The 19852-nt window shown below is 58.1% G+C and overlaps 1 protein-coding gene across 1 annotated transcript; it reads right to left on the reverse strand.

The window, feature by feature from the left end:
• Positions 1-5913: 5913 nt before the first annotated feature.
• ARID5A (AT-rich interaction domain 5A) lies at positions 5914-18381 on the reverse strand. Its single transcript, XM_060027690.1, has 7 exons — positions 18288-18381; positions 10800-10915; positions 9242-9362; positions 8831-8883; positions 8290-8387; positions 7868-8027; positions 5914-7514 (listed from the first exon to the last, which is right to left on the reverse strand). Exons 1-7 carry the CDS (start codon positions 18289-18291, stop codon positions 6288-6290), a joined length of 1779 nt encoding a protein of 592 aa, XP_059883673.1. The 5' UTR covers positions 18292-18381; the 3' UTR covers positions 5914-6287.
• Between the last annotated feature and the right edge of the window lie 1471 nt (positions 18382-19852).

Raw genomic sequence — 19852 nt, forward strand, 5'->3', positions numbered from 1 at the left:
TATTTGGGTGGGCCTAGGACACCTGTCCTATGGAGGGAGGTAGGATTGGGGATTGGTGGTGAATGGGAAACACTGACTGCCCTCAGGGAGCCTACAGTCTGGGGGGAAGGTACAGACTTGTAATAGGTCCTGCACAGCAGGATGGGAGAAGCACCGGGTACCATGAAGGCACATGGGATGGGTACCTGGGCCAGTAAGTCTTCCTCAGAAGGCTTCTGAGCGAGGCTGGAAGGAACAGTGGGATCCGTGAAGGGAATGTTTTTCAGGTCAACGTTTTCTGTACTTCCAGATCCGAGGGAGGGCCAGGCATGCAGGGGAGCTGAGGTGGTGCCTCAGGGCTCAGCCCAGACAGAGGTTGCCTTGGGGGTGGGGATGCCATGGGGGTAGGGAGTCAGGAGACTGGGAGGAAGCAGGGCCAGTAAAGAGCCTTCCTACTAAGACATCTGGGGTTTAACTTGAGGGCAGTGGAGTGCATGGGCCAGGTTTATGCAGGGCGGTGAGCTGATCAAAGTTGGAATGATTCTTTTAATTTATCATCTCCTGACTTCCCCAGTACCCAAGGCCATCTCAAATGCACCGCAGTTACTCCACAAGGGACGCTAGAATTGTTCCACTCTACTCTTGGAGTTGACCCTAGATAATCTCTCTCCACACAGCCCACGTGGAAAGACTTTTTTTTTTTTTTTTTGCACGGTTGGGGCCAGCCTACCTGGATCTCTCCCAAGAAGCTGCCTCCCTGATTACTACCCAGGCATTCAACTCAGTAGCTCATGGGCAGGTGATGTCCAACCCAAGCTTCTAGGATTTGGCTCCCCAGCCCAAACACTGCTCCTCCACAACCATTGCTTATGTGGGAGGGAAACCAGACAGCTCTGCACAGGACCTGCGGCTGAGACGTGGCCGTGAGGTCAGGGACCTAAGTTTAAGTTAGACAGCCCATCATCAGGTGGTCACCAGCTAGTCATCATGCATAATATGGCAACTCTGTGGCAGGTGAGCATCCTCACTCTCCTGGGCCCTTGGCAGACATCACTAATCGATTATATCACTTTCACACTGAGTCAGCCCAGAGCTGCAGACAAACCACCATCAATCAGAGCTGGTACCTGGGATGAAGCAGGTTTGCCATTCTTGTCCCAGACCAGACAGGATCCAAAGGTCAGGGTGACTCTGAGTCAGAAGCCAGGCTGGAGAGCAGCGGTCCGTACACCAGGAATTTCAAAGGCCCTGAGGTAAGGAGCTGAGCAGGGGGTGGTCAGGCTGGCCAAGCAGAAGTGCTGGGAAGGAGTTGATGATTCACATTCATCCATAACTTCAGTTTACAAAGCACTTTCACTAAATGCCCATGACTCCTGAGGTAGAAATGACTTACTTCCGTATTACAGGTGAGGAAATGGAGGCCCAGTGAACCCTATTCGTCTGGTGTCACCAGCATGGCAGCTACGGTTTTGGTCTACCTGGCAGACACACTTCCTGTGAGGTAACACAGGTAAGCACAGGACCTGAGATCAGACTCTCTCCTGAAAAATCTGTCCTTACCCTGAGACCGCCGGGGGAGAAGGCAGCAGAGCTGAGCCAGATGGCAGTGGTGTGCTGGGAAATGCTGGAGCGCCGGCTTGTGGGGGATGCGAATCCTCTCACTTTGGCCTAGTTCAGGCTACCAGCGTGATGTTGTTGAATGCAGGGCTGGGAAGAGAGGCTGTTGGATGGACACCCCAGTGGACAGAACCTCCCAGTGGGAGCCAGCTCAGGGCAGTGCCCCGGAGAGGGGCTCAGGGTCGGTGCCTGCACAGCCTGGTTGGTCAGCTCTCCCTGCAGTCCTGTGAGCCGCGCAAGCTCTTTCCTGCCGGGGTGGGAGCTCATTCCTGTTGTTTGCAAGTAAAGGGCCTGAGCATCCTTCCTGAACCATGGGGGAGTGGGTCTCAGGGCTGGGGATCTGCCTTCCACCTCCTTGATCTTTCCTCCCCACCCCCTGCTCCCTCAAGGGAGGGGTGACCAGGCCAGGAAGGTGGTAGGAATGCCGAACATCAAGCCAAGAACCCGACAGTCAGGATCGTTGGTCGGTCGTGGAAGGGGTGGAGGTGGGGAGGCAGCCCCTCCCCGCCTGGAAGCCCCTTCCTGCTCTCCCTCCAGCGGCCCCTTCCCTCCTGGGCAGCCTCACAAACACAGCTGGGCAGTGGCTCCACTTGGCGTGGCCCAGAGTGGGGCAAAGGCTTTTGATACCTGAGGAGCCGGGCAGGGGGGTACCTGTGCCCTTGTCCCATCCACCCATCACCGCCTGCCCCTGCAGCCTGGAAACCAGGGGACACTGCACAGGTGACTCTGCAGTGACCCAATTCTGCCCTGCCCTCCTGTCTGGAAGCCCTGTTAAGTTTTCCAGCAGGACATTCTTGGAGTTACTTGCTCCGGAAGCAGACCTGGCTGATCTTACGACAACAGAGCGAAAGCCGCCGCCTAGCGTCTGAGCGGCTGCAGGGCTCCAGTTTGAATGTGGAAACGCCCGTTGTCCTCGGGAGACCAGGTGGCCAACCCAGGCTGGGTCCCTCGGGCTTGGCGACAAGCAGGGCTGTAGTGGATGGGCAGGTATACCCTGACCAAAGGACAGCAGACACCACTGAGCTTCAGGCAGTGATCTCCATGTGTCTGGAAATTCTGATTTTTAAAGAGAAGCCCAATCCCCCAATTTTTATGTGAAATCTCTTGATTTTTAAATGCTGGCAACTAGTTACAAAAACATTTTTTAAAATTACATGGGTTCAACTAAACACATCTTCAGGCCACCATCTGCAGCCTCTGGTCTTGAGCCTAAATGGAAATCTCTCACTTCCCAGCCAGCCCTTCTAGTACCTCCCTCCCACTGCCAGCCCATGGCTGTGCCCACCCTGAGCCCGCTCCCCTGCAGCCCCTCCTACGCTACCCTACCCACAGTGGCCTGAGCCACCCCCTGCTTCCAGACCCCCTGGCTCCCCGCTTTGAAGGTCACACCAGAATAGGACACCCCCCCCCCCCCGTGTCCTTGCTGCAGTCACCCACAGACCCTTGTGTCCTCCCCAGTCCTTGCAGACAGCAGTCCTCGCCCCAAACCGCTGATGTCCTACTTGCGCTGATTTTTTGTTTTAATTTTTAAATTTTTTAAAATTTTTTCTTTTTTGGCGGCGAGGCATGCGGGATCTTAGTTCCGCGCCCCCTGCAGTGAAAGCTGGTTTCAAGGCTCCCACATCTCAACTTCTCTGGTCCCGACCTACTCTCCTCCAGTGATTTCTCTCCCACTCTCACACCACTCAGTCCCACGAACTCACCCAATAACCAAAGTGATTTCAGCCGCCCCCTTATGTTCCCAGCTCACCTCCTCTGGTGGCCATGGCCCTCTGAGCCCACAGGGACCCGTGTCCTGGGTCCCCCACTCCCTGCCGTCCTCACCTCCCCTGCCACTGCTCCCCGGGCTCACACTACTCCAGCCTCCGTAGCCTTCCAGATCCTCAGACACGTGCCTGCTCCTGCCCTGGGGGCCTTGATTCTCCCTGTCCCTGCTGCTCTGCCCCCAGAAGCTCCCAGAAGCCTCTGTCTCCTCCTCCAGCCATTGCTCAGATGCCACCTTCTACCTCTCTGGCCATTGTGTTTAAAATGCCACACCCTGGAAATGGGCAGTGGTGATGGTCGCCCACCATTGTGAATGTACTCAGTGCCGCTGAATTGTACTTAAAAATTGTACTTAAAAATGGTTAAAATGGTAAAGGTTATGCCAAGTTACGTTTGCCATAACAAAACTGCACAGTCCACTCCCAGCCCTATTTTTCTCCCCAACGCTTCTCCTGACACTCTGTATTTTATTCATTTTTTAATTGACTGCCTCCCCCATAGGGCGTCAGCTCCACGAGGGCAGAAACTTGAAGGTTCTGTCCACTGGGGTGTCCATCCAACACCTAAAACAGCACCTGGCACCCACTGGAAATAGACCGTGTTTGTCAAACGGCCTCTACTTAGACTGTCCCTGGGAAAAGGGCTGGGACTGTGGGGACATCCCTTTCAGAGTCGCCTCCGCTCACCACCGCCGACAGCTCAAACACCACAGATGGTTTGGAAGGAGTCCTAAAAAGACCCTGAAACATGGTTTATGCCTCAAAGGCAGGTGCTGGCCTGTGGGTCCCCAGGGCAGAGTCAGGGACTGTTGGGACAGGGCAGGTGACACAAAGGAAAGAGTATAAAAACCACGATGACCTGGGATGCACCTGTTCGCCTAGGGCGGCAGTGCCAGGAAGCATGTACAGGGTGCCCTTCCAGCGAGCCAGGCACTCCACGCAGCCCAGCCTGGCACCTGAGGCTGCGGGGCTTCTCGGAGCTGCTGCTTCATTTGTAAATAGGGATGGTACCATCCCCGGGAATTGAGAGTGAGGAAAATCATGGAGAGCTAGCACGCCGGAGCTGCAGGGCACAGGGCACAGAGGTTTTCCAGGAAGCACGTCCACTTTCAGCCCTGGTGTTTGCTGATGCCCAAGCAGAGCCACAGCGTCCCCCACCCCCACCCCCACCCCCGCCCGGGGACCAGCTCAGCATGAGGATACTCACATGGAAAGGAGTATTTCCCAGAGCAGCCTCCAGAGGGCGCCACCATCACGGCTCTGAGCCACCCGAGCTCAAGTTTTGCTGCCAGGCCACCAGCCCACCTCTGTGCCAGGGTGAGGCCGCTGTGGCTTTGCAGATGAAGGGGACCCCAGCAACCCTGCCCCGTATCAGGCAGGGCCCCACACACAGCAGATGCCCCTACCCAGGGGGTCTGTAGCCCAGCACCCAGGGCACTTGCAGGGAGGGTAGCCAGAGAATTCGGTCCTCTTCCTGTTCCTCATCAACCACGGAGACTCCAGAGGCTCAGAGGGATGGGAGCACGTGGGTGCTGCGGGAGCCGGGAACTCGGGCTACTTGGGCTGGCGCCTGGCTTCTCCCCAGAGGAGGAAGGGAATCCAGACATGTCCCTGCAGAGCCTGAGTGTTCACAACAGCGGTGACCACCTGCCAGATACCCCATCGCCAGCTGATAGATCTGATGCCATAAGTCAGGACCCTGAGGCCAATAGTGGCACTGCCCTTCCAGGAACCTGTATGAAGTTCAGCAGGCAGCTGTGCCCGGCTCCCGGGAACAGGCAGCCTGAGGAAGGGAGGGAAGCAGTGCCTCTGACAGGGGCACCCCTCCCACTGAGACAGGCGGGGGCACACTGCTCCCCAGGCAGAGCCTGAAGGAAGGAGGGCGTTAGGCTGCACGGTTTGAGCCCCTGGAGCAACCACATCTGAAATATGGCAGATGCCCCAGGCCAAGATTGTAACCCCTTTACCCCTCTCTTTCCCTCCAGGTGCCCCCAGTAGGAACCTCCTGTGCCCCACACCCTTGTGTCGCAGGCAGCTGGGGGTGAAGCGGGGGGCTCACCAGGAAGATTCAGCAGCAGCCTGGCAAGTCTGCATCCACCACCAGGGCGGACCAGCGCTTCCTGCTCACACCCTCAGCCCCCAGGGGTGCTGCAGGGCGCCCTGTGGCTTAGCTCAGAGCATTGGAGTCACGCCTGAGTGCACAGCTCTGCTCCCCCACTTACCTGCTGGGGAACCTGGGCAAGTCCCCAGCCCTCTCTGCGCCTCAGGCCCCCATCTGTACCATGAGGTAGGCAAAAGGCAGCTGTCCTGGGGCGCAACTAGCCAAGTGGATTGAAGGCACAGGACGAAGGGCACAGCCTGCTGAGGTATGTGCGGGAGGCTGGGTTTGGCTCTGGGTCCACCCTTCACTGGGGTGATGGCATCCCAGGCCCGAGCAGGTGCTGGGCAGGTCCCTCTCCCTGGCTCCCCTGTGTCAGCCTGTGGGAGGCACCACCCGCAAGGATGCCCCCACCTTGCCCTTGCAAAGGTCCACACCACACACCTCAGGGCAGCGTGGATTCACAGGTGTTTTATTGGCTTTTCCATAGGCAGCCCGGATGCCTCACGCTGCTAACCGGCCCCTCGACCCCTCACCCCACTCCTGGCCTCTGTTCTGGGGCCCCGGCTGGGAGCTGTCAGCCTTAACGTCTTCTCCCAAGGCCTTGCAACCACTGGGTCCCCAGCCCCTGGGCTCGGGCTGCCTCCTCGAGAGATAAACCCACTTTTCTCACTGCCTCTCTTTGGGCCAGGCTCCCAAGCCGAGGGCGCATCCCTGCGTCAGGCACGGCCGAGTTCTCCCGAGGAGTGGGCTCCACCCCAGAGCCCTTTGGCGGTGCCTACCCATCCCAGGCTGAGTCAGACCCTGTGCACAGTGTTGCGGGCTCAGTCCTACAGCTTGGTGTTGAGGTGGAAGGAGAAGTGGGGCACTGCATAGGTTGTGGCAGGTGGCACGTGCCACGCAGACGAGGCTGGGCAAAGTCTGTGACGCAGGGCACTGTCGAAGGATGCGGGGGGGAAGTGCATCAGGCCAGCGGCCATGGGTGAGGGTGCTGCAGTGGCCAGGAGGTGGGCTGGGAAGGCCGGGATGACCAGGGGGCTGAAGGGGAGTGTGGCCTGGCCCTTTAAGGGGTCCAGGGTGCCGGCGAAGTTCAGCGGGCAGCGCAGCATGGTGCCCCTGCAGGCCTCTGGGAGGGTGGGCCCCAGGGCCGGGCCCAGCAGGCAGGAGACGGCCAAGTCGGGCCCCACAGACTTGGTCCCGCACTCCTTGGCATCCACCTCCTTAAGAAAGGGAGACACTGCCCGCAGTTTTTTGCCGCCATGGACCAAGCCCTCTTCCTCCAGGCTGCGCTTGTTGCCCAGGCCTGGGCTGCTTGGGAAGGTGGTCAGGGGCACGGGGCTCTCGGCAGGGACCTTGGCCATGGGGGACACCCAGCAGGCTTTGGGTTTGGGGTACAGGCCCCTTCTGGAGCCGCCCTTGTGGAATGCAGAGGGGTGGTCGGCATCCCCACCCCACACCCGCTGGGGCTCTTTGGCTGGCAGCCCCTCTTCTTTGCCAGGAGGCCCCAATAACACCCCATCTTTAAGACTGGGGAAGAAGTCCCGAGGGTGCTGGCTGACAGGCTTCAGCACCTCGGTGGGGTAGGCGTGGAAGCAGCCAGTGAAGATGGGGGCCGACGGGTGAGGGCCCACCTGAGCCTCCTCCTTGAGGCTGCCACCAGGGCCCTGTGTTCCCTCCGGAGGCGTCAGCCGGTGCCTGGAGTTCTCAGCCTGCCCTCCTGGGCTCCGGGGATTCTCCAGGGGCCGAATAGCTGGGGGTGCCTGGGGCTCCCCACCTGCCCCGTGGCGACAGCCCTCCTCCTGGCACTGCAAGGCCTCCGCCTTGCTCACCTGGGCCAGAAGCTTCTTTTTGGCCAGTGGTGACATGATACCATGTGTCCCTTTGCAGTAGAAGCTGGACAGAAGCCGCCTGTAGGCCTCAGGGCAGCCGCTGGCACCCACGAAGGGCAGAGAGGGCCCAGGGGCTGGGCCTCGCTGTTCCATGCCGTCCCTGGAGGGCTCCTGGCTAGGAAGCCTTGCCAGGTCAGGGGCATCTGTTTTGGTCTTTCCTGGCATCATCTGGAAAGAGAGAAAAGGCCAGGCCTCAGGGCTGGGTGTGAGCCATGCACCCTGACCTGGGCACTTGGTGACAGCAAGGTCCCAAGGGGGCACCCAGGAGCCTCTGCTAGCCCTTCCAGCACCTTTGTGCAAAATTTTCAAAAGGTGTCCCATCCTCTGAATAGACACAGCCTGGGGTCAGGACACAGGGACTGGTGAACGGGGTACAGACTGGAGTTCAGACCCTACCCACGCACCCACCAGTGCTGCCCTCAGAGGAAGTTCTGGGTGTCCTAGGCAGGGAGCCCTGCGGCCAAGGTGAGGACAGGTACGGGGCGCTGTGAGGGGCAGGGCACGAGGCGGCCAGAGCTCACCTGGTCCACCCGCTTCTCCTCCTTGGCTTTCTTTGGCCTCTCAGTGGCCCCGTCATCCCCCCGATGCTCCTTGGCCATCTTGTACTGCTTCCTGGGCTTGGAGGGGGGCAGGGGCTTGTCATCCTCTCCCTTCAGGTGCCGCACGTATGGGAGGACCAACCTGAGGAGGAACCGGGCACGCTGACCAGGAGGCCAGGCTGGCAGCAGGCTCCCACCGCTCCAGGCCTACCCGGCCTCCTCCAGCCCCGGACCGCGAACACCCCTGCCCGGCAAGCACACAGACAACCCACGGGGGCCCGCGCTCTCCCTCATCTCGTCCAGGAGGCCTGCAGGCCTGCAGTCTGCCCTCCCCGCTCAGGGCCCTGCTGGTCCAACCCTGGGGGTGAAGGCCCAGGTCCTGTGAGCCGCGGGCCTGGCCGTACCTCTCGTAGTGGCGGCGTGTGCATGTGGCCGCGCTGGTGCTGCCCGGGCTGCCCCCCAGCTCGTCATACACGTTCTTCCAGAGGCGGCGGCCAGTCACCTGCAAGGATGCCACGTGAAGGCATGGCCGGCGGGCACCCCCTGGCCACGGGGTCCTCACAGCTTGGGGTCCCCACTTGGATGCAGTTTTGCAGCTGCTTCTCCAGCAGTGGGGCGGCGAGGTTGGAGGGGGCTCCCCTGGCTGCCAGCCAGGTCTCCCGCCCAGGGGCCGCCCGAGTGCTGGCCCAAGCAGCTTTCCAAGCACGAGGACAGAACAGATGGGAAAGAGAGGAAATCTTGCTTTGAGCAGCAAAGTAGCAGCGGGCAAGGCGGGTCCCTCCTTCTCCCCGTAGCACACAGGGGAACTGGGGAAGGGCAGGGTTTGGGACGCTGCCTCGTCCTCCTGTCTAGTGGTAAGGGCAGCTCTGTTGGGCTCACTCTCTTCCCCCAGCTTGACGTGCCAGGAGATGCAGCAGGGTGAGGCCTCAGAGGTGCTGTCCTTACCAGCTCATAGGCCCCCAGCTTCTCCACGGCCTTGTAGATCTTCCACAGGTTAACTGGAGAAAAGAGAGGGCAGGGCCACTCTCAGTCTTGGCAGGAGGAAGGGGTAGCCAGCAGCCTGTCCCCCTGGCCCTGTCAGGCAGGCACAGAACCAGCACGTACCCAGACAGGGCCACTGGGATGGCTAGGCAGGCCACGCCCCGTGCACTGGGGGCCCAGTGGCCTGTGAGGGTGGAAATCCAGCCCCACCCACTGCCAGCCCTGTGCCTGGAGGGGGGCACCCTTTCCGTGTGCAACCCCCGTGGGCTGGCGGCGTCCAGGGTTACCCAGAACGGAGGTGCTCCCCGATGCCCTGCCTGGGTGGGGGTCCCCTGCCGGGCGCCCCCCCTCCCTGCCTGCACCCCAGGGACGCACTCTGCTTGAAGCCGAGATGGGGCACCCTCTGGATGGGCGTGTGTCGCTCCTTCATGAACTTGTAGAGGCTGACCAGGAAGGCCTGCTCCTCCTCCCGCTCCCCGCCTGCCTCGGGGGAGTCCTGGGGAAAAAACATGAGGCAGCAGCATGAGCCCTCAGTTGCTGGGAGGCTGGGGACGGGCGGAACCTCAGGCTGCTGGGGAGGAAAGAGATGCGTGGCCCCCAGGCTCCCACAGGAGGGAGCAGACCCCCAGACCCAGCTCTGGGCTGCATTGCTTGTTCCTGGGGTCAAAAAGGCACAGGTGTCAGCTATTAGTGCCCAGAACCCCAGGTCAGGGTCCACAGAGGCCCTGGGAGCAGCCCTGCACCTTCTCCAAGTTTCTGACCACTTCTTCCACTTGTCACATCTGCATCTCAGCTCCTCTACCACACTGTGAGTTCCTGGCGGTAGGCGCAGTGTCCCCAGGGCTCCCAGCAGCCTCCGTGGTCCAGGTTGAAGGAACAAAAGTGCCTGGTGCTCCCTAGCTCTGTGGCGCCGCGCCGCCAGGCCTGACTCTGTGACCCGCCCGTCCACGTGCTTAACTCAGGGAGGGGAGACCCTGTCCTGGGCTCCAACTGGCACTTCTGTCAGATGCACAGGTCTTTTGGTTTCTGCTCTCGGGGAATTTCTGCCGATGCTGTTCACGTGGCTGGTAGCTCAGGGCAGGGGGCTACTGTTAGGCTGGGGCTGAGGTCCTGGCAGGGCAGGCCCCAAACACGAGAAGGACGAAAAACACCAGGGCCTAGAACCGTGCCGAGAGCCACGTGCTCCAAAAATACTCTATTCAAGTACCATGTCCCTGATTTTGACTAATCAAAGACCTCTGGTAATAAGCAAGCCACCTCATATGTTAATGCACGGAATTGGCACACACTGGAGCCCAAGGCAGCTGTTCTCTGGAGCCTCGGAATGAAGGCGCTCTGACCACAGCTTCAAATGAATGTGCTCTTCTATTCCTCTTCTCTGAACTCCAGGCAATCTGTTAAAACCTGTTCCCACTTGCAGTTACTCTTCTACACGAATCAGGATTTCTACTCCAGCCTGTGCCACCAAAGCAAATGGCTGCAAAGCACGACGCTGAGGAGTTGAGGCTGCCCACTCTGACCTCGCTGGTCAACACAGCTGCACTGATCTCACGAGGTGACTCTAAGGTCCATGTTATCGATGTGGATGGACGGAAGGATGTAAATGTAGTTCCACATCGTAGAATAGTGCTTTTGTCTGTTTCATATGTCAGGGTTCCAGGTAATCCTCATTTGATAAAAGGGTTCTGCCACAGAAACCAAGCCTGAAACCCTAGCCAGGGGTGACGGGTGAGCCTTCCTGTCTGCCCCGCTCCCAGCGCCCAGTGCAGGGCCCAGGACAGCGGGGCTGGGCCCCTTTCCAGGCTCTCTGCAGGATGGGGGGTAGGGAACACATCTCCAGGGAGTCTCCATGTTCCCCTGGGAGGCTACACACAGGTGGGGCGGGGGTGAGGGGGGGCAGGGAAGAGGGCCCCAGGGGGGTCGTCCAGCTCACCTCCAGCTGGACGGGGCTCTGGCTCCTGTTCTGCTCAGCGTCGGGTTGAGGAGACACAGGTGGGTCTAGGGGGTCACCATCCTCTGACTGTTTCCTTTTGCCTTTGACAGGAGGTGCTGGAAGGAGAGGAAGAGGGAGAGAAGGGGGGAGGAGGGAGAGAACGTGAGATGCTGGCAGGGAGGAGCGGGCGGCAGGAGGGCCAGGTGGGGGTGAGTCCTCGCCGCCGTCCTCTGCTGCGTGTCCTCTGCACGCGGTCCCGGCTGCTGCAGGCAGCCCTCTAAACACACACAGGGCTCCCCCGACTCTGCCCTCCTCCCCTCTCAGCCCCACCAGGCCCCGCCCACACCACACCTGACACTCTTCCTTCCTCCATTCCAGCCCTCTGCCCGCAACTTCGAAGGAAACCCTAAATCACCTTGGGGTCAAGTGACAGGAGACCGGCACTGGGGCCGTGGTGCTCGGGGAAATCATGTCTCCAAAACCTGCCCCACCTTCAGGCAGAAAGTTTGGGAAAGCTGCAGAGGCTTCCATGATTGTGGACCCCCAAAGCACCACGGGGGGCTGCTTGGACCATAAACCCTCCAGAAATAATCAAGAAGAGGGTAAGTTCCTATTTGTGAAGCACCCAGCCTTTGCCTGAGGCACCAGCAGAGTCCTCACTGCCCCTAATTAGGCCACACGCTCCCCTCACCTGCACGGTTCCTGGTGACCCTTCAGGTCTCACCTGACAAGTCGCTTCCTCGGGGTGGCCCTTCCCAGCCCCCAGCCAAGCACAGCACTTCTCTCTAGTCATCCTCTAGCCATCCTCACACCATCCAGATGGGCCATCCAGACTGAGATGCCCACGGCTTGTCTGGCCTCCTGAGAACTTCGTGAGGCCGCCCAGCAACCCACAAAGTAGGTGGCAGGTAAGCGAGAATGAGTGTCTCACAACAACCTGACAGAGGGGAGGGAGGAGCCAGGGGCTTGGTTTTACTAAGGGCGTCCTGAGAGCTGATGGCTGCAAAGACACAGCACCCCTGCCGCTGCCAAAGCACAGCCACTGGGAGCTGCTCTGGCTGGCAGCAGATGTGAGACCGGGAGCCCATGTCCTCTGACCTTTTCTTTTTTTCTTTCCTTTCTCCTTTTGGTTAATCTTTAAAGAACTGTCCTGGTTCGCTCCAACTCAAGAAATCCTTACTGCTGGGAACGTGCAAGATTCCCCCTCCAACCCAGACAGAAAAAGAATCTCCTTAAGAACAAGAAACCCGCGCCAGAGTGACCCACAAGGTCAGCAGTACCCAGAAGCACGAGCTGCAGAACCTCCGGCCGCTGAACAGTGTCCCCTTGCGTAGCTGTTCACAAGGGCGCTGTGCAGGGTCTTGGCTCTGTGTCACTGGCCCTTTCATGTATGTTCTCTCATTGAGTCCCAGAGGAATCCCATTTTAAGGGAGGCTGGGGGGACTGAAGCCAGAGAGGTTAAGTTGCTTGCCGCCCTGAGGGACCAGATTCAAAACAAGGTCTGTCTGACCACCAGTCCAGGGGCCTGGCCTCGCCACCACTGCGGCTGCTGTATCACCAACACCGCGAAGCCTTGGTGGAGAGTCCAAATAAACCAGGAAGGGAAACCCAGCCTAACACTTGTCAAGCATGAGTTGGGCCTGGGCCGTCCTTGCAGGCTGGCTCCTGACCACTGGAGACACGGTCAATCTCCAGAAGTAAGTGGGTGCTAATGACTGCCCCCCAAAAGACTGATGCCTTTCCAACCAGGTCCTTGGGCGAATCTGTGCATCAGCCTCCCCTTCTGTGAAATGGGGAGAGAAGGACGCTGGAGTCCTTTGCTAACTAGCCATGAATCCCAAAGCCTTCTAGGTCATGGGCATGCCTGCATCCTCCTGTTTTTCTCCTTTCCCTTCCTGCCTTCTCTGCTCTGTTTTCACATCCTCTCTCCCTTCTTGCCTGAAACAAAAATGCTCAGCTCCGAAGGAGTCTCTCCATCGTGTTCCTGTGATGGGGCTTCTCACTGAAGCCCTCTCGCAAATTTGCTGCAAGTCAGTCACTGTCCTCGGGCCTCAGAGAAATAAGGTGGTGGGACCAGGGCCCACTGGAATCACGCGGGGAGCATTTAACAGACATGATGCCTGTCTCCCACCCCACCCCCGCGTGAGTTTGATTTAAGGTCCTTCAAGGGGCATCAGAGTTTAAAGCTCCCCAGGGGAGCTGAGAGGGCAGACAGGTTGAGAGCCACCAGGCCAGAGTGGCCCTAGTCCCTCCTGCTCAGTTCCAGAGTTGGTGAGCTCTGCCTGGGCCATTCTCTCCTGGGAAAATCTCCTGGAGTCAGGCACTTGGGTTACCTGGAAAGGAGGTCACCAATCTGAGCTGTTTAACTCCAGACGGGAAAGGGATTATAGCTTCCCTAGAGCCACAAAGGGAAACACTCTATCTCTGTGTGCGGCTGAGTCCCAGAGTGCAGCCGGCCTCCGTTCTCTCGCACCCAGGACTGGTGGTGTGCTCACTCATCCTGGCAGGGCCTTCTAGGCCCACACCCTTGCAGCCCCGATGAGGGAGGGCGGGGAGAAGTCTTTGCCCTCCTTCCCCAGCCTGTCCTGTCCCTGGCTGTCCTATCCTTCTCTTCCCCAATCATTGGTAGATCAGGGTTCCGGGTAAATCTTCATTTGGAAAAAGAGTTCTGCTACAAGAAATAAGTTTGAAACCTCCTGCTGTAGGTGCCGGGTGAGTCCTTCTGCCTCCCAGAAACCCAGCTGCCGCTGAGTGACCGCTGCTGCCATGAGCCACTGAGTTCCTGTCTTGCCCCGAGCTTATGGGTGTATAGATCCCCTCTGAGCACAAAGCCTCAGATGCCCTGTTGTAATGGAGGTGGATTCAGTTACAAAAAGAAAACCTCTGCTCTCCAAAGGCATGCCTTCAGACATCGCCTTTTCCATCCAGGAAGCAATAATGACAATAATGGTTATTATTTATCTGTTTACTTTAATCTATCTGGAATCTGTAAGGTATGAGGGGCTTCCCTGGTGGCACAGTGGTTAACAGTCTGCCTGCCAATGCAGGGGACAAGGGGTTCGAGCCCTGGTCCGGGAAGATCCCACATGCCGCAGAGCAACTAAGCCCGTGAGCCACGACTACTGAGCCCTAGTGCCACAACTACTGAAGCCCGCGCGCCTAGAGTCCGTTCTCAACAAGAGAAGCCACCGCCATGAGAAGCCCACGCACTGCAACGAAGAGTAGCCCCCATTCGCTGCAACTAGAGAAAACCCGCGTGCAGAAATGAAGACCCGACACAGCCAAAAATAAATAAATTTATAAGGTACGAGATAGGGGTTTAACCATACTTCCCCATGGGTGGGTGGTCCCAGTATTGACTGAGTGATCTCCTCCCCCAATAATCTGAAATGCTACTTTCCCACAATCTGCAGGCTTGTAAGGAACACTTTGGGGGCTGGTTTTGGACTTTCTCTTCTGCTTGATTCACTGTGGAATGCTGGACCCATGCACAGTTTTAATTTCTGTAGCCTTGTAACACAACGTACTATTCGGAGCATAAGTCCCCCATCATTACTCCTCTTAGAAAATTCCTTCTGAAGTTTAGAATAATTCTGTCTCATAGAAAGGAAAGAAGAAAAAAAGGAAGGGAGGGAGGGAGGAAGCGGCGGGGGGGGGGGGGGGAAGAAAAGAAAAGAAGAAAAACCACTGAGGTTTTGATTGAATTGCATTTACATTTAGAAATTACTTTGAAAGATAATAACACCTTTCTGATAGTGCATCTTCCTCTGCAGGACCACGTGTCTCCGTAGATTCAGGTCTCCCTCTGCAGTGCTCAGAGGTTCCTGCTCACAGGCCCTGTGCATCCCTGTTGAGCTTATTTCCCGAGTTTTGTGCAGCTAGGCAATAGTGTGAGAAGAACCCTGACAATGACAGCAGGACTAAGCTCACAGCCCGCTGCCATTTCCTCATCTCTGGGGCCCTTGTGACCCAGCCCCTCACTGGCAGCGAGGGGGCGTGGCAGGTGCTGGGCAGTGGGATGGCTCAGGCCCCTCCTATGTTAGGAATCTGTCTCTGTTCAGCTCCATGGCTCTGTGAAAGTCAAGCTTAACCTTAGATCCTAATACCACAGCAGTGAAGAGGTTAATTTCAGTCGCTGGCTGCAAAAGTGGAGATTCCCAAAGTGAAGCCCACCTGTTCTCAGGCCCCTCTCTCCCTCTCTTTCCACACTATGTACTCCACCAACTGAAATCAGTCTCTGCTAGGCCCTGGAGTAGGCACTTCCATACATTAGCTCACTGCATCTTCCCAGCACCCAGTGGGTATTATTTCCCCCCCTTTAACGATACAACACCTGAGGCTCTGAGAGGGTCAATAACTTGCCTGAAGTCACACAGCTTTCTAGTGGCAAAGCTGGGATTTGGAACCAGTGCAGTCTGCCTGTCCCAAGACACTGAACCCTGAGATCTAAAGTTTTTTAATGGGAGCAGGGAGACCCCAAGTTCCTTCTCTGTGCTCAGAGGGTGCCCATTTGCCCACCCTCCCTGGGGGATCTGCAGTCTCCCACCACAGCATTCCTTTAGTCTGCTGCCCTGCCAGATGAACTGAAAGCAGATGAGAGTGGGGCAGGAGGAGGGATGGGGAGGGAGCTCTGACTCCACACAGGTGCTTCTGTACCTTAGTTTACCTATCTATATTAGACCCCCCATGGGCCCAACGTTCTCAGCAGAACAAAGCAAGAAACGAGGCTCTCCCTACCAACCACAGTTGACTGTGTGCACATGTGTGCGCGCATCCCTCAGTGAGATCTGAGGTCTGCCTGTCCTGCTCACTCCCCGGTGTGTCTCAGCGCCTGGAGTCCTGCCCAGCAGAGAGCAGGTGCTCCAAAAACACAAGCCCCACTGAGCCTTACCGGTGCAGTATGAGCTACCTGACCTCAGATAGTGCTGATGCTGAGAGCCGCCCGGCTGTGACTAGTTCAAGGCCTGCCTCTCTCTCTCTTTCTCTCTCTCTCTCTCCTCCCCCCGCCCCCTCCCCCGCCTCATTCACCCTTGGTGTGATGGAAAGGAAGCGACACTTCCTTTCATGAAAAGTCACCCACTGGGAGCACCGTGTCAATTACCACAATAATGGTAACAGCAGCCTCAATAACAACCAGCAGAGGCGGCCACACCTCCTCGCCTAAAGCCGTTGGCTTAAGTTTCTCTTAGCTGGAGCTGGAGCTGAAACAAAGACAGCCTTTGAAGGGGCCAGTCCACTCTGTGGCCCAGGAGCCGGCTGCCTGGCAGTCTCCGTGTGGAGCTCGCTCTAGCGTGGTTTGGGGAAGGGGGACCTGCCAAGGGCTGTGCTCCAGCCAGCGCTAAGGACAGACGGACGACCGGGACATGGAAGCCCAGAGGGCACAGGGTGCAGCTCCCGACCCAGCCCTGCCTCTGGGTCTCAGCTGGGGGAAGAGGGGAGTCAGGGTCTAGGAACATCTGGGGCCAAGATGACAGCCTTGAGTGTAGAAAAGTGGGGGCATGGGGGCACCAGATACGACACTGCCAACTCCCAAGCCCTGCTGGAATTCGGCCGCCCTTTAGCCGGCTCTGGGATATCCTAAAAGACCCTGTTCCAGGATGGGGCTGAATCCCCACTGTCCCTCCCCTCCAAGTCTGGGTGATATTTGACAGTAACAGTAACGGCTCCATCTACGGACCGTTTCCTGTGTCCTCACGGACTACATTTCCTGCACCTACTCCACCTATGGGGGAACCAGGCTTGGCAGCGGCTTGTCCAAAACACTGGCCAACAGTAGAGGCACAGCCAGGACGGAGCTGTGTCAGCTGCCTGACCTCTGCCTGGGGCACTCGTTTGCCTCTCAGCTTTTCCGCTCCGCTCCTAGAGCACCCCACACCCTCCGCCAAGGATGGCTCTCCAAGTCGGTACCACAAGGTCCCAGAGGGAGGGTGGGCCATCCCAGGCCAGTTTCCAGAACCATTGCGAAGGGAGAGGGGGCGGGGTCTTAAAGGCCTGATTCGTCCTCACTGCCAGACCAGGGCTGGTCTGTAAAACTCAGTTTCCCAGACTCTTATACAAGAAGGGGCTGATTCCCTGAGGTCTTTTCTACCTCTGCCGTTCCAAGTTCGAGGCCCCAGACGGGTCCCCGGGGCTTGTACGGACTCTGGAACTCCACTCCCGTGGCCCAACCCACTAGCTGCCATCTCCCATCCCTCCTCTGCCCTAACACGGCCTGTGGACACAGAGACCCCAAGCCCCCAACCCTGGTGCTCGGGAGGGGACAAGAAGCACCTGTTATCCTCTCCTCGGCCCCGCGGACCCCTCCTCGATAGCTGACGACCCCGCAAACAAAGGGACCCGGGGTCTGGCCAGCGAAGTGCCGCCGTACCCGCACCCTGAGCCTTCGGGGGTCCGGCAGCCGGCGACCCGCACCCCTATCCCAGCGTCCGCGGGACTGGAGGACGAGAGCCCGGCCTGGCCGCGCCCCCTGAACACCCTGCGCAGGGACCGAGACGAGGCAGCCGTGTCGTGGTCCCAGGCTCGGACTGTGCGCGAAGCCAAACTTCTCGCACGCTCGCAGCCCGCGCACCGCCACTCCTCTTCTCCCCACCACCCCACCGCCCCCATCACTCCCGGGGCCGCCATCCCGTCCCTCCTGGAGACCCGAGGAGAGAAAAAAGAGACAAGAGAAAGATGCGCCGAGCAGAAAGGGAAGCTACTTCTTCCCTGTCGTGGGGAGCCTGGGGGTGTGTGTGTAGAGGAGGGTGGACAGGAGACAAGAAGAGACCAAAGAAGAAAAGAAAAAAGGGAAGGGAAAAGAAAAAGAGAAAGGGTAGGGGGGCGAGGAGCCGGTAACCGCCGAAGGATCAGCACGCCCCTCGGCTGAAAGAGGAACAGTTGATTCTTCAAAATGCATTGAGCAAGTTCTTCAAAGCCCGCGCAGAGTCACTTTCAGGAAACGGCGGCCGCAGTGGAAAACGTCCCGCGCGCCCAGCGGACCCCGGTGCCCCTTTCTCGGCGGCGCCGGAGGGTTCTGAGAACCACCGGGATGTGACGTCGAGAGGGGGTGGGGGGCCGGGGGGGCTGCAGGCAGAGAACTGCTGCGGACAGCTGTCACAACAAATTAGCTGAGACCAGCTCGAGATTGAAAACCACAGCAGGAAGTGGGATGACAGAACCGTACAGAACTTGGTAAATTTCAGTCAAAAGACGACAAGAGTTTCGAGATAAACGCCCGGGAAGCCCCTGGCCGCCAAAACTTTTTGTCTTTCTTTTTTTTCGAAGAGCGCGCGCCGACACCGGGCCTCACCCTCCCGCTCCGGGCGGGGGGAGCGGGCGCCCCGGTCCAGGCTAGGTCCCCACGTCCTCGCCCTCGAGTCCACCCCCGGCCCCGCTAGCCCCCCAAGGCAGCACCGACGGCTACGAGCGCCGGGGGAGACCTGGCGCCGCAACTTCGCCCTCCCACGGGGCCGCCAGCCCCATCCCGGGCCGGACCACAGAGCCGCTTACCCATGGCCCGGCGAGGTCCAGCGGCTCCAGCCCGAGGTGCTCCGCACGACCCTATCTCTCGACCCCGCGCTCTCCGCGCTACTGACCCGCCGAGGAGCTTGCCAGCCGCCTACCCGCGGCCCCGCCTCGCCCCGCCCACCTCCGCTCCGCTCTGGGCTCCGGTTGGCGGGTCCGATTCTTCCGCGAGGGGCAGGGACCGCCCCCTGAGGCAGGGGAACTCTGGGAGTTGTAGTGTGCTCTTCTCCTCCCCAGTCTCCGAGACCGCGGAACTAGGCTGCTCACCTGGAGAGACTGAGGCAGGACACCCAGGAGTCACTGCTGCCTTGTGCCTCTGGAGGCAAAACTCGAGCCTTGGAAAAATCCTCCTTGCTCCTCAGCAGGGAACTGGGGGTCTGCGTGGGGTGAGCAAAGCCCTTCTGACTTTGACTTGAACTCGGTGTAAGGCATTGTCCATCTCCCTCCCAGCCCAGCATATAAGTAGTGATGGTTGGTGTTAGCTAAACAAGGACCCCGCCCAAAGTAGCAAGTCTTTGGCCAAAGCTCTGTGGGGTCCCAGAAATGCCTGGGACAGGAAACCTGATATATGTGGACGGCCAGTGTCCACATATATCTCAACGACAGAGAGGACAGCTACAAAGTGAGCAGTCGAAAGAGGGGGCATGACCCCTGCTTGGAGGGGTGAGGCTTTGGGTGGAGTGGGGGCCCGAGGAGATGCTGAGCCAGCTGCAGCAGGACTTCTGCTGGAGGGAGAAGTAACTCAGCCATACTGACATCACAGAAGAGGAAACCGAGGCTTGGGTTTGAGAGCTCAAGGTCTGGAAGCATCACTCACAATAAGCCAAAAGGTGGAAGCAACCCAGAGTCCACTGATGGATAAATGGGTGAACTGCGGTTTGTACATACAATGGAATATCACTCAACCTGAAAAAGAAAGGAAATTCTGACATGTGCTACAACATGAATGAACCTTAAATAGACCACACACAAATGATAAATACTGTATGATTCCACTTATAGTACTTAGAGTCAAATTCATGGAGCCAAATAGTAGAATGGTGGTTGCCAGGGGCTGGGGTGCAGGGGGAATAGAGAGTTAGCGCTTAATATGTACAGAATTTCAGTTTTGCAAGATGAAAAAGTTTGGGAGATGGATGTTGGTGATGGTTGCACAACAATATGAATGTACTTAATGTCCCTGAACTGTACACTTAAAAATGGTTAAAATGGTAAATTTTTTGTGATATATATTTTACCTCAATTTGAAGAAAGAGCCTAAGGTCTCAGCAGTGGCTAGCTAGGACTTAAACCCTGTTCCTAATACAAGAGTAGGCAGCCACAATTTTGTTGATTAGTTTTAATACAAACAGCTCTATGCATTTCCTAATTTTATAGGATAAAATTGAGGCTCTCGGGAATTCCCTGGCGGTCCAGCGGTTAGGACTCCACGCTTCCAATGAAGGGGGCATAAGTTCCATCCCTGGTCGGGGAACGAAGATCCCACAAGTCTTGCGGCCAAAAAACAAACAAAAAACAGAAAAACTGAGGCTCTGGAGGATTAATCAGCT

The sequence above is a fragment of the Delphinus delphis genome, chromosome 12 (assembly GCF_949987515.2).
Source record: "Delphinus delphis chromosome 12, mDelDel1.2, whole genome shotgun sequence".
NCBI classification, from domain to species: Eukaryota; Metazoa; Chordata; class Mammalia; order Artiodactyla; family Delphinidae; genus Delphinus; species Delphinus delphis.

Excerpts from the sequence above, each read along its gene's own strand:
- ARID5A (XM_060027690.1), bottom strand. Across the intron at positions 8,884-9,241 it reads CCATCTCGGCTTCAAGCAGA|TTAACCTGTGGAAGATCTAC; the intron begins GTGCGTCCCTGG and ends TCTTTTCTCCAG. Across the intron at positions 8,028-8,289 it reads ACACGCCGCCACTACGAGAG|GTTGGTCCTCCCATACGTGC; the intron begins GTACGGCCAGGC and ends GTTCCTCCTCAG.